The following is a 16194-nucleotide window of genomic DNA, read 5'->3' as shown; positions in this document are numbered from 1 at the left end:
GCCATTTTGTTCTCCTTGTCTCTTTGATTTCAGTCATGATCTCCTTAAAAATCTAATTTTCCAGCCCATCCCTGAGCACGTCTCTGAACATTGTCAGGAATCACATATTTAGGAGATGACGCAAGGCCACTGTAAGAGTGGTACATGTTTCAGAATCGTTTATTTAAAAGTCCTGTTTTTTCACTTGAGGTTGAAAGTGAAATGAACAGTGTCAGTCCTCCTCCCCGGGCTAGTTTCACTCCGTCTCTGCTCTCATATCATCCTCGTTCATCCTCTCTATTCGATGATAGACATCAAAAGTCTCAGCAGCAGACAGGAACTCCTCTCTGTCTGCGCTAACGAGCCCTCCTGCTTTAATCAAAGACCTGCTCATACAGAGTCAGGAGTATGTGGGGAGGTAGCTGCAGGAGGGCTGAGGTGATGAGGAGTGGGGAGGAAAGAAAATTAGGGAGAAAGAAAGTCAGTCTAGTTTCTTCCTGATAGTAATCCCTCATGGCCTAAAGGATGTGCTATTACTGCGTAAAAAGGCAAGACAGGTTTCCTTATTTAGCACATTTTATACATAAAGGCTTTTCATTTTGATTCATCTTCTGGGGACTATGAATGTTTGCACAACCCATCCAGTAGTTTTTAAAAAGGAGACATCTTTCATTAAATTGCTGACGTGTCATCTTTGTTTTTGTTTCCCTCTCTCCTGCAGCCTGTCGGCCAGCACTCTGTCCTGTTCGTCCGGCAGCAGTCGGGGCTCTCTAACGTCCAGTCGCGGTTCCCTGGCCACCACCTCCAGCCTGGGCTCCACCTCCTCCCTCAGCTTCACCGACCTGTACCTGGAGCAGCCCGAGCTGGCAGACCCGGACTTCCAGAACAAGCTGGACAGCCTCCTGCAGGAGGGCGGCCAGGGAGGCTACCGGCCCTCCAGCTCCATCACCACCATACATGAACACGAAGTGGTGACGGGCTGCGGCGTGAGGGACGCTGGGAGGTCTGAGGGCAAAGCAGGCGGGGTGGGAGGAGATGTGGGGTGTTCTGCTGGAAGAGGTGCAGGAGGAGGCAGTGGTGTCGGAGTGGAGTCCGTGTCGTCCGGCGTCCAGGTGCACAAACTGTCAGAAACCCCTCGCTCCATGAGCTCTTTATCTCCGCGGTCGTCTCTTTCTTCGCTGTCTCCGCCGTGCTCGCCGCTGGTCACGGACACTAATTTCCTGTCTGGAGAGACATTTGCAGGACAGACGGGGCCTGGCGGGTTGAGCCTGGATCTGGAGCTCCACAGCAGGCTAGCAGAACTGGAGCTCCACTTGGACTCTAAGGAGCAGCGGCAGGAGGAACACGGGGGTCCTGGAGGCCTGGAGGAGAAGCACAACCACAACAACGCACTTGGCGAGGTCAAAGGTAAACAGGAAGCTTATGTTCCTTCTATTCTGTGCCTTATTCTGCGAAGGGAAAGTGGGGGAGAGTTTCTCGGTCAGGAATTTACTGCTAAAGGCCGCAAGGACGCCCCAGCAGGTGTTTGCTCCAATTCAGCCACAAGTGCATTAGTGAAGTCCAACGCTGATGCTGGGGGATAAGCTCTCGCTCGCAGTTGGAATTCCAGTTCATCTCAAAGGTTTTTGATGAGGTGGAGATCAGGGCTTTGTGCAGGACAGTCAAGTTCTTCCACACTTTAGTTATGGAGCTCTTTCTGCAGGGGGACACTCATGTTGAAACAAGAAAGGGACGAACACTAACTGTTGCCACAAAGTTGGAAGAAGTCATTTCCCCTGCTGTGATTATCGGTGGGTCAACAGCGCAGTATGCGGAATTACTGCCATTTTAGTTTTGCAATGCAATAATGTGTGTTTGTAGATCTCACCTCGCTGACCATCAAGTCACTAACTGCTGTGACCTTTACTGCTGTTCCAGTAATCATTAGCCCTTGGAAAAGGCCCCTCCTAAGCCACCGACAACGCCATTCAACCTGTGATGAGTAACCTATGCAATTTCCACAACACTGGCTGCTAGTCAAAGTTAGACAACGTTACCAAGCAAATCAGTTCCCGCAGTTTGACCATGTCTTTTTCACACGTAGCTATAGCATTACCTGCAGTGCATGGTCAAGTACATTTAAAAACAGCAGCAACTCGCGCACACACACACACACACACACGCAATGTGAGGATGGCCTCTGTATAACCTTAACTTGTTATTTAGTTTCTCTTGACTGTCCCTCAATATTAAGTTACAACATTAGTTGATCAACAACCAGCCTGCTAGCCACATTAGCCACACTATATGGCAAATTAAGCTAACCTGCAGAAGAAACAGTAAAACAACATAAAAAACTTCTAGCTTCCAGGTTTGAAAGTGGCAGCCCATTGAGATTCATCCTTGCGCTTGAACCGTTACCTCGTATTGCTTGTTGAATTTTTGAAACACTGATTTATTCATTTAACACGCATTGAAGTGTAGAAGAGGAAAGTGTGAACTCAGCGGTTGTGGTGGTTACTTACCATCGTCTGTGGTTTGCTTGTCAATAGCAAGATATTTCGGTTTTGCAGTTACTGCGACAGTCCTAAAGAACACATTTAAAACTTATTGTTGCATGCTGTAGCATTAAGACTTCTGTTCATTTGAACCAAAGGGCCTCCAGCCTGTGAAAAAGCCCCAAACCACACGTACACAAACCTCTCAATAAAACCAAGTAATCCAAATACAGAAAATTAGTAAGAGTATTAATAGTATTAGCAGTAGCAATAAGAGTATTAAGTGTTTCAGCCCACAATGTTGATGTCATGCAGGGAAATGAAAGAGTCACAGCAGTTAAGTAAAAAACTAAAACATATGCACAGATGGTTTTAACCTAACTATTTACATGACCAAGCATGCATTCAGCATCTTTCAGAAGATGCTTGATGCTCAAAACAAAAATAATACGAAACAGTGTGGCTTCTAATTAAACCTGTGAGTCTCTTATCCTCAAAGCAATCATGTCACATCTCAACGGCAATGAAACTGTGTTTGCATAATAACTCAGCAGGGGCTGCAGGATAACGACTTAACTGTTAATCCCAGTTAATAACGTGATCATCGTGATGAATTTTCTGCAATTAGATGAGCAGAAATGAGCGAGTTAGAGAGCGGAGAGACCTTTATCTCCGTTACACTAGATGTCATAGAGAACACTCCACTTTGTTGGAAAGCGGTATACCAGGAATCCTCCTCTCGCTGTGTGTGTGTGATAAGAAATTTAATACTGTGTGTGTGAAACCTAGATTGCTTGTGGGAGAAATGAAGAGAGGGGAGGTGAAGGTTAGGAGGGTGTTGGATTACAGCCGCTGGGTCACCTGTGTGTGCCGTTTGAGCTCCTGTTTGCAATGTATTTCCTGGGTATTTAACATGTTTATTTATTTACTGTGTTATAGCTTCATTTGTGTAAGTGAGTGAAAAATATCAGGTCAATATACAGTAAGAAAACAGAGGTGCACCTACACAGTATCTTTGGGTCACATCTCTCCCTCCGCGCCTTCCCTTCGGCTCTCCTGCTCTCACCATTTTTTGCAGCCTTTCAATGACTAAAAGCTGAAGAGCAGTAAGGGTCAGTCGCACTGCACCCGAACGTGACTCCGGTTCTTGTTGCAGCTTCAGGTGAAAGGTGGACGTGGTGTCTGGTTTCCTGTTCACTCTCCATCCCTGCTGCCAGGGTTGAACATGTTACTGGACTCTTAACTCTCTACAGGCGGGCCTCCCCTGTAGTCCAGTAATGCTGCGTTCAGATAAACATTAGCACTGCCTCAAAAAAAAATGCGTCATCAAAGTGCTTTAACAAGTGCAGAGACAATTAAACACAGATAAAAACAAAATACACGACAAAGGCAAGAAAACATTTAAGAAACTAAAAAACAGTTAAAAGAAATGACAAAATATATATAAAATAAATCTGGAAAGTATGTTTTAAGAAGGGACTTACAAGATTTCACTGACTCAGCCAACCGGATTTCCTCTAGCAGGCTGTTTAGAGCCTCGGGGCCCTGACTACAAACTGTCCCCTTTAGTTTTCAGTCGAGACTCTGGAACAGACAAAAGGCCTCTGCCCCAGGATCTCAAGGCTTGCTGGTGTGTATGGGACTAAAAGGTCAGAGATATAACACGGCGAGAGGCCATGAAGAGCTTTAAAGTAGCCAATAAAATTCTAAAACATACTGAGGGCCAGTGTAATGAAGCTTAAACAGGTGATGTGATCATATTTCTTTGTTCTGGTCAGAAACCTTGCAGCTGAGTTCTGCACAGTCTGTAGTCGATCATGTTTTACCGACTTACAATTGCAAAAATGTCAGAGGTTGCGCGCCTCTGGAGCAACTAGGGGTAAAGTGTCTTGCTCAGGGACACAAGGGTGGACGTGTCACAGTGGGGAATTGAAACCGGGTCTCTCACATCAAAGGCATGTGTCTTATCCACTGCGCCATTACCAACCCCCATATTTTGTTCTCATCACCTGTACCTGTAGCAACATATCTGTGAAGTGTTGACAGAGGGTTTGATCAGTATCAGTATGATTCAGCAAGTTGTGCCTGCTGAGGTTTGCTCTGTTTTGGTGTAAATCTCTCTGCCTTTGGTTGATCTACTCCGCTGTCCTCTGTCCATTGACCTGTCTTCATGGTCAAACTACTCCTGTGCTTCTTATGTATGTTCTGGATTATAAGTTTTCCCAGTCCACAGGCTCAGTAGCAGACATATTGTAAATAGATTTATAATACTAGAGATTAACTTGATATATTTGAATTTTTGATGAAACACAGGGACGTGATGCTTCTCACCGCTGCACAGTTTGAGAATCGGTTGACCCAAGCAATACAATAATCGTTTCAAATGAAGTTGTACTAGTCTGTGTTACTGATTTGCCAGGGGCATCATTCCTTCACATTACCATTCTGCTTTCAAAGTCCTTTTTACTCTTCGCAGAAAGTAAACTAATGTTCAGAAACTATTCAGGGTCTGCATTAGAGCGGAAATAGTTTACTATGCTGTAGTTTGCTAGTTTATTATTCCTGCCCTGATGAACACCATGTCAGGTTGAGGTTGGTCTCTCTTCTTGCCATGTCTTGTAAGTGTCTCATCTAATTTTTGTGATACACCAAATGTTTTTATGCTAATGTTACCGTATTCATGTTATATTGTTTCACACTGATAAGGCTGGCCTCATTCTGTATTTCTGTTATCGTCAACAAATACCACAAAAATGCCTGAACTGACAATGTCAACCCTTTCTGGCTTCATCTCCCTGTCTGCGGCTCTGAGCCCCAAAGCCCATCGGTTCCTACTGAAGACGTAAAGCTCACAAATATGTAGTTTTATCTCCTTAAACAGCTTGTTACTGCAACATGTCACCCAGTGAAACAGTGTGGCTCATTGGTGTGTTTATGGCTCTATGGCACAGAGCTACAATACACATACTTTTTTGGTCTCTTCATGGGAATATTATAAATATAGAATTTCACCTGACTTGTCTTTAAAAAATCACCAACAGACAATACATTTGTAAATTTAGCTTCACCTTGTTTTTGTCCTCCTGTTTTTAGACTCTGCTCCCCAGCTGCGAGCGACGGGGACGGGGCCAAAGAAGATGGGCGTGACCTCAGCCGTGTCTGACGAGTCAGTGGCTGGTGATAGCGGTGTGTACGAGCCTTCAGAGCGCAGGTACGGATCTTTATTTATTTAAATATTTTTTGTAGGGCTGACCCCGAATAGTTGAAGATTCGATGCTTCGATGGGCGGAGCCTGATTCACAGCGAAACAAGGATCATGTCATTTTGGCGATAGGGGGGTGCTCAACAACTGGTTTTACATAGAACTACCAGTTTTCTCCCAATAAGTTAATATACAGCCTATTACAATGTACGTTTCAATGTTTAATGCTGTAAGTAAACATGTGAAAAGAAAAAAGCTTTCAATGAATGTTTTTAATGTGCGTAAATAAATCCTAAATTGTAACCCTAACCCTGGGTCGTCAGTGTGCACGTATAGGTGTAGCGTGTATGTGTTTAGTGGCAGTAGGAAGTAGAAGCACTTGCTGAAGATATGCAGCCCCAGCTTCACTGGTGTTGTGCCGAGTTGTCCGGGACTTTCGGGTAATTTATCACCGTTGATGAACCTCACAAGTATATGCATAGTTACACTTGTACATTTTACGTTTTTACATGCACACATTGAATTTTTATCCTTTTGTATCTCTTTTTATTTTATTTTCTTTGTCTAATCCTTACTTTTCACACACAACTTTTAGCCCAATCTAAAGAGTACAGCACATTGCAATTAACAACAAATTTCAGAGCTCTATTGCCAAGTAGTATTTTACATGTACGAGGAATTTGCTTTGGTGATAAGGTACTACACGTAGACAAACATACAGTTGACATAAGTGTAAAAATATATAAATATGGAATAAACAGAAGCAAGTTATAAAAGAATAGAGAATAATACAACTATGTGGAAATATTGTACTTGAGTTTGTCAAATGAAGATGTGAATCCTTGATCTAGTTCTACTTTGTATGAACTTGGACTGAGAAAATAGTAACGTAGATGAGTCGTCTTTCCACACTTGAGGAAGTGTATATACACAAAGATTTACGGTGCATTATATAAAATATCCTTTGATCATTTTTGTCACACATTTGAAGATAGATATTTATTTTTTTGTTACATTTTGTAACAAATTGGATGTAAATGTATTTTATACGCATAAAAACTAGAAAAAGAACCATGAATTTCAAGTTAGAAGAAGAAACAGGAAGCTTATATGAACAAGAAGTTTATATATCCAAGTCAAACACAAGACGGTAAATATTCAGACCTTTTCTCGTTTGTCGCTTTGCATGTTTAGCGCCTCCGTTGACACTGTTTGCTCATGCAGATGTGTCTGCTTTATCTACTTTTTATTGGTACGTTTACATCGTAAGAAGTGGTGCTTGGGCAAATGAATAACTGGATGCAAATGACCAACAAGTCATCACAAACAGTGTCATTACATAACTATTAGACAGCCTTGGAAAATAAACTTTTGGAGTGTCACGTCAGTCTCTGTCTACATGATGTTTACTCAGAGGTACTTACGTCTGGGTGTTTGTTCTTCCTCCAGGCCGGGCCTCCCTGCAGACCTCCTGGGCTCCTACGAGGAGAGGTTGGCCCTGGGCTGCTCTCAGGTGCAGCTCGGCTTCCGCTACGAGTCCAGAGACCAACGCTTCACCATCTACGTCATGCAGCTGTCCAACTGCAGCGCCCTCTGTCTGCCGGCTGACCAGAAAATGTACATCCTTTTACTTACGTTTATTAAATGAGAGTTGTTTAGTCATTTGGGTGTAAATGTATTTTATACGCATAAAAACTAGAAAAAGAACCATAAATTTCAAGTTAGAAGAAGAAACAGGAAGCTTATATGAACAAGAAGTTTATATATCCAAGTCAAACACAAGACAGTAAATATTCAGACCTTTTCTCGTTTGTCGCTTTGCATGTTTAGCGCCTTGGTAGACACTGTTTGCTCATGCAGATGTGTCTGCTTTATCTACTTTTTATTAGTACGTTGACATTGGAAGAAGTGGTGCTTGGGCAAATGAATATCTTGATGCAAATGACCAACAAGTCATCACAAACAGTGCTATACGGTGTTTTTAGACAGATAACGAGTTGAACTTAAATACGATACTACTCATTATGATGTATACTATGTCAGTTTGTAAGGTACATTTACATTAACCTTCAGTCTGACAAATAAACCCTCTCTCAACACCAAAAAAAGATGTGATATTACGTCTCCGACGTAGCAAATGAAGACACATTGATCAGGGAAATCAAAAAGTGTGGGAGGATACAAAAGGATGCTGCAGTTTGTAGCATGGCACACACTAAAATAATGACTCCTCTATGTCCAAAGACAAGATGCATCAAGACAACTGTGTTTCGAAAGGGTCGGCAGAGATAAACAAAACGGGAAACACTTTCTTGAATTCAGCAGAAAATGCAAAGCGAATATTAGGGAAGACTTCATCACAGCCTTACAGATGTTTAGATGATCTTTTATGCTAATGGCTCTTTTCCAGCTCAAACCAGTCTGCATGTAACTCAAACTTGTACTAACTTGTACTAAATGCTAATAAGACAAAATGTGTTTTATTCCCAGGAACCCATAACTCTATCTTACGTCTTCCTGCCATCTCCTACACATTACACACACACTACAACTGTACTGAAATGTTGAATCTTAAGCCTAGTTCACACTACACTATTTTAAGCCCGATCTGCCGCTCGGCGAGTTCGGCGAGTGTCAGGCTGTGATCAGGGGTATATCAGTGATTGATCAGCGGTCGCCAGCCGTTATGTATGAACTACTCAATGACGTGTCAAAACGGCTCCCCGTCACATTTCTGACACAGACATCTGCCAGATATCTAGCACGTCAAATATCTGGAGGGGTCTGCCGACTCGACACCCACATCCAGCCAATGAGAGCAGGCAGCTACTTTTTCACTGCAAAACACTTGGACACTTAGACACTCACTGCTACCTGTGTGTGCTAATCCATTCTTTCACCCATATTTTTTGTCTTTATAATTTCTATCTTTATAATAACAGTATAATAACAGCTGTTTCGCATCATTTCCCGTTTTCCCGAGTGTTTTCTTGGCAAATTGTGGTTTGGTGACCAGCGTCGGGTGTCGCAGCCGCTGTCAGCTCGTGTAGTGTGTGACCCCCTGTCACCGATCAGTCACGCAGTGTGAACGCCACAACGACTTCAAGACTCCCGTCACAAGACGGCAAGTTGTGTAGTGTGAACGGCACGACCATCGGCCGACGCTGAAAGTCGTGTAGTGTGCACGAGCCTTTAGATATACCTGGGGTTTTGGTTAGATAACAGTCTGACTTTTAAAATGTCATGTGGAACCCAAGATATGAAATGGGTTTCATGGAAATTTTCATTTTTAGGACAGAAAAGCTAAAGCGGCCTCAGTATATCACATGTTTTCTCAAATTAGATCAGATCAGATCCCAGCACTGACTCTTAATTTAGACATTTTTAGAAATATATGTAATAGTTTCTGAGGGTGTTTGTGTGTGATTGTGTGCGACTGGCTGGTTTTGTCACATCTGTTCTGTTTCTTCTGCACTCGGCTCTTTCTTGTAAAAGAGACATTGATCTCAATGAGACTACCAGATTGAATGAATAAAGGTTAGAATAAGTTTTCCCTTCACTACGTCACTAGTTGGAAAGTAAGTAATTTACCTGTACATCAGTATGTATGTACGCCACAAATCCACAGCATCGGCATCTATTTAAAAGGTAACTGCAAAGACAGATTTAAAGCAGCAGACATGCTGAAACGGTACATGTGAGCAAACGGCCTCATGGTAACACCTGCACCTGTGTCTGCTGCAGGTATGTGCGTTCGGCGGTGCTGCCCTGCGTGGAGGCCACCCGCTGCCTCTTCCGAACACGGGGCTGTCTGCCTCAGGACGTCGTGGAGGTCAACGAGGTGTTCAGCATGCAGATATCCCACTGTGCACTGCGGCAGAAGACACTGAGGGTCGACGTCTGCAACACCAGCAAGTCGGGCCATGAAGAGTGTCTGGTTAGTAGAACTCTCCTTTGTGCTTTTAAACCTGGCGTGCGGGGAAGATGCAGTGCTCGTTTGATTTAAATGTTTCCATCCTGTTAAAGTTGAGATTTTTATTGTGTTTGTCAGGTTGAAGGTTATATTACACCAACAGCTTCAAAACCAGGAGCAGCACAACAATGGAAACGCTCTCTGGCTGCTTTTTCTTTTTTAATTTACTTTTATGTTTTTATTTTATTTAACCTTTATTTAACCAGGAGAGTCCCGTTGAGATTAAGAACCTCTTTTGCAAGGGTGACCTGGATGTATAATTTAGTTAGATAGTTATGGAGCAAGACGGCTTTCTCCATCCGCAGTATGTGCTATAAAGTCGCAGAAAAGACACAGAACTCGTTTTCTGGATTTTTCTACCTGCGATTCCGTTTTCAGCAACAGGTTAATGACGGAGCCTGTCAAAATGAAACCCAAACGACATCTGCAATGGTGTGTTCACTGTTGCTTTACCTTGTCCGCGTCTTGTAATATATTTGAAAACATTTCTATTTGTTTCTCTGCAAAATGTTAAAATGCGTTGCAAAATATACCGGTGCAGCCCGCCCATGCATTGCATGAATCTCTAACAATAAAAAGAGATGTTTTATACTAGTTTTAGCTGCTTTCTATTTTTACAGTAGATTATTAAAAAAAAAATTGTATTTTAGGATAAAGAACATGCATTGCAGAGGGACTCTAAGAAAATGGAAGTAGCACAAATTTCACACTGAGGCAGTTTAAAAGTGCTGCTTTTTTCTAAAAAAGGAACATTAAAAGGAATTAAAAATAAGAATCAGATTTAAAGAAATCTTCCCATTTTTTTTAACATCCCTCCATCTTATGTCTCTCCTGCTTTCTCCCCTTCCTCCCCTCTAGGCGGGAGCCCAGATCAGCCTGGCTGATGTCAGCTGTTCGGAGGAGAGGTGCACCAAGTGGTACAACCTGCTGAGCCGCGCCTACATGCCCGAGATACACAACAAGGACAAAGAGAGACGAGCAGCCGGCGGCTCTGACAGGGTAAAGAGAGACACCCTGAGGACTGCTGGTTCACATTTGATACTTTGACTTTCAGCTCAGAAATGATTTAATAACACAAGGGTGAAAACATGGTCCACTCAAGTACGACAACGCCTGGCCGGTTTCCGTGACCACAGTATTTACGTTTTGTATTGCATTCCTGTCTCCATGAAAAGATGACGGCGTGTCATAAATATGCATATGTATACGGTCCTCCTTATTACATCCATGATATGGACAAACCCAAGCGGAAGGGACACTTCATTACTTCATTACAACTGTCAGCAGAAATCAGTGAGTTAACTTGGTTAGGAATTTAGGTGTAAGTGTATAGATATTTCCTTAATTTTATTCAGGCACTCAAGCCTCTCACTCATTTATAAACTAGTCAGACCAGCAATAACTAACTTGCTGCAGCAGGATTAGCATATGAAGCACTGAACAGCTGAAAACTGAACTGCTGCTTATTTTGACTGTTAGTTAAACATATTTATGGCTTAATAATACAGAACAGTGTATTTCTTACTGCAGCTTGCCAAAAAAGTTAAGTTGAAGTTGGGATTTTATTTTAGGAATAAAGCTTGTTTCTCTTTTAAAGACTTTTCTGTCTATACTAGATTATGGTGATATTTTATGGATGAATGCCTCTGCTCAGTGTTTGAGATCATTGATGGACTTTACCATGGAGCACTGAGACTTATTTTAAAATGTAAAGCACTTACACACCACCACACTTTATGTGCAGGGGTTGGAAGACCTTTCCTGGCAATCCATAGACTCAGTCACTGGTATGTTTTTATTTACAAAGCCATACTGGGTTTGCTACCTAATTATTTGTACTGTTTAATCATTTAAAAATGTGGGGGAACTGTCTCCGTTCACAGGACTTTATTTTGCTTACTGTGGCAACATCAGCTTGGAACTCCATAAATCTTTTTAAACTGAAAGATCTGTCTTTTGACAATTTCAAATCATGGAAGAAGGATTTTGAGGCTGATTCTATTACCTGTCAGTGTTTGTAATTTTAGCTAATTATTGTAAATTAAGTTGGTCTTGCTTTTTATATCTTTTCTGTTGTATTTTATTTTTGCAACTTTTATATAACGACTTTTTTTTAAATAAGGTGGAAAACACACCTGTATGTCTGTGTTTGGTCCTGATGTGTGTGTTCTGCGTTTCAGACTTGTGTTTCCAGCAGCGACAGAGTCGGAGCTCCTGAGGACGATGAGTGGTGAGAGTTTCTCCTTTACATCATCTACCTTTTTATTTATTCCCTCCTTCACTCTTGACCATCTATTGTCCTCTCTTTTAATCGGTCCCACCTTAGCAACATTCTTTTAACCACCGATTTCCAGACCTTCATCATACATCAGTCCCTGTTAGGGCATCTTCACACAGCATTTTAATGATTATTTTAGTGAACAGTCTAACTGCATTATAAATCTATCTAAGCCATGACCTCCCTTATTCAGAAGGATAAAAATCTCTGCAGCTGTGTTTGATGCTGGTTTATGTGAGTTAACTTGTCTGATTGATCAACATGATCCGGCATGTTTCATTCGCTCTATTTCTTTGTAAGGGATGTTTTGGGCAAGAGATGTAAAATATACATTCTCAGTCAGAAAAGTAATTAAAAACATGTACTGAGGTACTGTATAATTTTGAGGTATTTGTACTTTGCTTGAGTAACTTATGCTTCTCAATACTTCTGCATCACTGCATTTCACATGCAGATAATGTACTTTTTACTCCACTGCATTTCTTTAACAGCTGTAGCTAAGTAAGATTAATAAATGTGATAATTTCATAAAACACAAGGGATTATTAAAGGTTGCCAAACATTTTTAGCTTGTGACCAATTACATAAAAGAAGTGTCTCTGAGTTCAGGGTTGTTAGCAGTTGTGACCATTCGGCAGGGCCCCAACCCCTAGGAAATTAATTAATATACTGGCTCTACCTCTGCAAAGTAAAGTGCTGCTCACAAATGGATTGTTCAGTATTAACAATCTATGTCAGATATAATAATACTTCAGGTACATTTAGCTGATGAATCTTCTGTATCTTTGTATAAGATTTTAAATGCTTTTTATGTTGTTGTATTGGTAGTTATAAGTTAACAATCTCTGTACGTCCTGCATGATAATTTTATTATAGAGATTGTAAATAATTGTTTGAGTAAACCTGTTATTTTTACAGAGATGATCTGTACTGCGTCACGTTTCCACGTAAATGTTTGTGGAGTGACAAACAGACACAGCACAGACAGAATGCTACCTGGCAGGTTCAGACTGTAAATAAAGCTACTCAAATGTTTGCTACACCACCTTCTTTCCTCCTTCCTCTGTCCTACGACAATCACCAGGTGTCCTGAGATTATAGTGACCCCAACAACTCCACTTGCAACTTCTCTCTTCCTCTTCAGTCACTGAAATACTTGAGTTATGCTTATTCAGTTTTACAGAAGGAAGCAGACAGTGGTTTTTAGGTTTCATCTATTCTGTGTAATTCTTTACAATCTATTTTGCGCTACCAACAACAACAGGTAGTTGTAGGTAAAGTGTGCACAGACCTGACAATAAAATATTCATGATTCAATACTTTATTTCCATACAGCTTCGTTGTTAGGAATTTGACTCAGTGTGCTCATGACATGACAACAACCAATCACAACAAAAATTAAAATAAGATCACGTAACACATAACATAACACCATATGGGCCATTACGTCCATCCATCCGTAGCTGTATGGTCCAATGCAAATAAAAATAAATTAAAGAGTACAGTGGATACAGTAGGATCTAGTGCAAAATAACCAAAAGAAAAATGTCAATAAATACAGGTTTGGTATATTGGCGGTAGTAGTTGGTGTTCTTAAGGTGGCAGAATCTACAAAATAATGTCAACTCTTGATACAAACACAGTTTGGTTGGTACAAAAGTACTGAGGTTGAAACACAACTCTAAATAGTACTAGAAGTGGGAACTGAGGACTGTCTTCCTCTCTGCCATTGTCTCACTGCGTCTGTTGTTGATCGTCAGGCATGGCGACCCTCTGGAGGCTGATATGTTTGATGAAGAAGGAAATGGCATGGAGCCTCTGGAGGAAGAGGGCGGGTTTTATCCTGAGAGCAGCCAATGGGAAGCAGAGGAGGAAGAGGAGGAGAAGGTGACCAAACCTCCTCGAGCAGCAGCAGCAGCAGCAGGAGCCATCACAGAAAAGGTAACTTTTGTGATTTTCCACTGATTGTTGATCGTGCCTGAAGGAAAAATCAACTCCCCAGTAGAGAAAAGTTTACGATGTACTCGTGCTGGATTGTAGCATATCGTTCTTCTTTTCTTGGATGACTTGGAAAGCAGAAGTAAACGCATTCAGTGCAGCTATGATGTGTGAAAACGGAAGGAAAATAATTTCTCTAAAAGATGTTTGGTGAACAATTGTTTAACGGTCATTCAGAGAGAAAAAGAAATTCTCTTGATCTCGCTACATTTTCTCGTTATTATCGCTGTGTATTCTTTGCCCAGTTGAACAAGGAGACGAGCATGGACAGCTTGTCGCCATCCCACCACTGCTCGGTGGTGCGACCTAAGGAACGCCGCCCAGATGTGCACCAGCAGAACCCCTTTATGAGAGGGAACACCATCATCCGCTCCAAGACTTTCTCCCCTGGACCTCAGAGCCAGTACATCTGCAGGGTAACTGAACCAGACCTTTAACTCTGTCATCTTTATAAACTGACATAAGTACAGTGCGGTACGGTTTATGAATTAATATTACATGTATTCATTTAGCTGAGGCTTTTTTTTCTAAAGCGACTTACAATTGCTATATATATACATATATACATACATACATATTGGTGGATGTGTCACAGTGGGGAATTGAACCTGTATCTCTCAAACCAATGACAGGTGTCTTATCCACTGCGCCATCACCACCCACGCTCTCTCTGTTTTTGTCTTCCCAGATTAACCGCAGTGACAGCGACAGCTCCACCCTCTCCAAGAAGTCTCCGTTTGTCAGAAACGCCTCAGAGCGACGCAGCATGCGCATGAAGAAGGTAGAAACTTCACTGCTGTCTGTTGATCTCTCTCTGTTAATGTGTCACACGTTGTGTCTTTTGAGATGGTCACTGTGTCCGATTAGGCGATGGTAGTGTCATAAATCTTTTTCTCTGGATGTCGTGAGGCGCTGAGCTGCTGCATCAGTTGTCTTCCACTATGGCTCACCACACCTGAAGCTCGTCATCATTTAAACATGTTGGCAGTGGCAGAATTTTCACCAAAGTCTCTTTAATGTGTCTGCGGGTTTTTTAATTGAATGAAATTTTTAAGTAGCGGCCTGATAATAACCTTATGTAGTATTTTAATATGTTAATGGTGCAAAGGCAAATAAAAAATACAGTAACAATATTATGGCGTTAATAGTAAAATAAGAAATCTTAAAAAAAAAAAAAGAAGGTATAAACAGGCAATGCAGGTATGTGTCTCTTCAGATTTTAGTTGTATGTGGTTTCTGTCTGTTTTTTTTCCCCTAACTCAGATCTTTTACACTTGCCCCCATTCATCATGAGCTGAATTTAAAGATCTAAGAGTTTCTCCATGTACACAAAAGGCCTATTTCTCTCAAATATTGTTCACAAATCTGTCAAAATCTGTGTTAGTGAGCACTTCTCCTTTGCCGAGATAATCCATCCACCTCACAGGCATATCAAGATGCTGATCAGACAGCGTGGGGACTACACAGGTGTGCCTTAGGCTGGCCACAATAAAAGGCCTTAGGCTGGCCACAATAAAAGGCCTTAGGCTGGCCACAATAAAAGGCCACTGGGGGCAAAAACAAACGTGTTGCATTTATAATTTTGTTCAGTGAAGCACCCATAAATTTAACATGCTTCTACCGTTTGTCAGATGTTTTGTCAGTTTTTATTCTCTGGTCCTGAGGGAAATCAATATTTCATTTCAGCTACATTTTATTTAGCACGACATAGACTGAATCTTTAAAGCCCCCTCCAGCCAGTTTTAACTGCCGTTCTTTCTTAAAACAGAGAATGGGGGTGTGGTTAATAGTCAGACGTAATACATTTCCATGACAACTAAAAACTGACCGGCTGGAGTGTTCACTAACGATATGCTGTGTTAACATCTCTACACTGTAAAGTTTAGTACACTTTACTGTCTGGCAGGAGTAGCTATTACTTACCCATGATAGAAACTAATGTGCGTGTATCAGCTGTTATCAATTATACAGTCGATGTCACGCACTGCACACGATAACTCCCACTACGTTTTATGGTGTGCTGACTTTACCGCGGAGGTGTGGGGGGTCTATTACTTCTGCAATAACTGTGCTAGCTAACGACACCTGGCAAACTACAACTTAGTTAACTTAGCTCACTAATCTAGAAAGACAAACCGACCATCAGACACAGAGAGACATACCTACTGTAAGTTAAGTACATTACATGATAAATTGGTTAGCTAGCTCACAACGATGTTTATCGCTTTGATGCTCTGACTTAACGAGGCGTGACGGCGTGACAGTTTTTTAACGAGGCATGACAGTG

General features: G+C 41.7%; 1 protein-coding gene and 1 long non-coding RNA gene across 3 annotated transcripts in view; one reads left to right on the top strand and one right to left on the bottom strand.

Annotated features, from left to right (window-relative positions):
* wwc1 (WW and C2 domain containing 1) overlaps positions 1-16194 on the top strand; it is a 67557-nt gene that overhangs the window by 38000 nt on the left and 13363 nt on the right. The window contains exons 11-19 of the mRNA XM_038707605.1: positions 701-1386; positions 5550-5667; positions 7108-7275; positions 9403-9595; positions 10490-10630; positions 11812-11861; positions 13670-13850; positions 14153-14323; positions 14596-14688. Coding sequence (XP_038563533.1) covers positions 701-1386; positions 5550-5667; positions 7108-7275; positions 9403-9595; positions 10490-10630; positions 11812-11861; positions 13670-13850; positions 14153-14323; positions 14596-14688 — 1801 coding nt within the window. The remainder of the gene's footprint in view (positions 1-700; positions 1387-5549; positions 5668-7107; positions 7276-9402; positions 9596-10489; positions 10631-11811; positions 11862-13669; positions 13851-14152; positions 14324-14595; positions 14689-16194) is intronic.
* LOC119894897 lies at positions 1214-7161 on the bottom strand. Of its 2 annotated transcripts, XR_005442997.1 has the most exons (4): positions 7083-7161; positions 3463-3736; positions 2484-2545; positions 1214-1340 (listed from the first exon to the last, which is right to left on the bottom strand). It is a non-coding gene; the product is annotated as an uncharacterized LOC119894897 (long non-coding RNA). The 2 variants fall into 2 exon arrangements; XR_005442996.1 differs by lacking the exon at positions 7083-7161 and having other exon boundaries at positions 3463-5541.

The sequence above is a fragment of the Micropterus salmoides genome, unplaced genomic scaffold (assembly GCF_014851395.1).
Source record: "Micropterus salmoides isolate LMB-PRFRI ecotype aquatic unplaced genomic scaffold, ASM1485139v1 Ms_hic_scaffold_9, whole genome shotgun sequence".
In the NCBI taxonomy this organism is placed as follows: domain Eukaryota; kingdom Metazoa; phylum Chordata; class Actinopteri; order Centrarchiformes; family Centrarchidae; genus Micropterus; species Micropterus salmoides.
The sequence above is the reverse complement of the archived record's forward strand: the minus strand, read 5'-3'. Positions and strand labels throughout refer to the sequence as shown.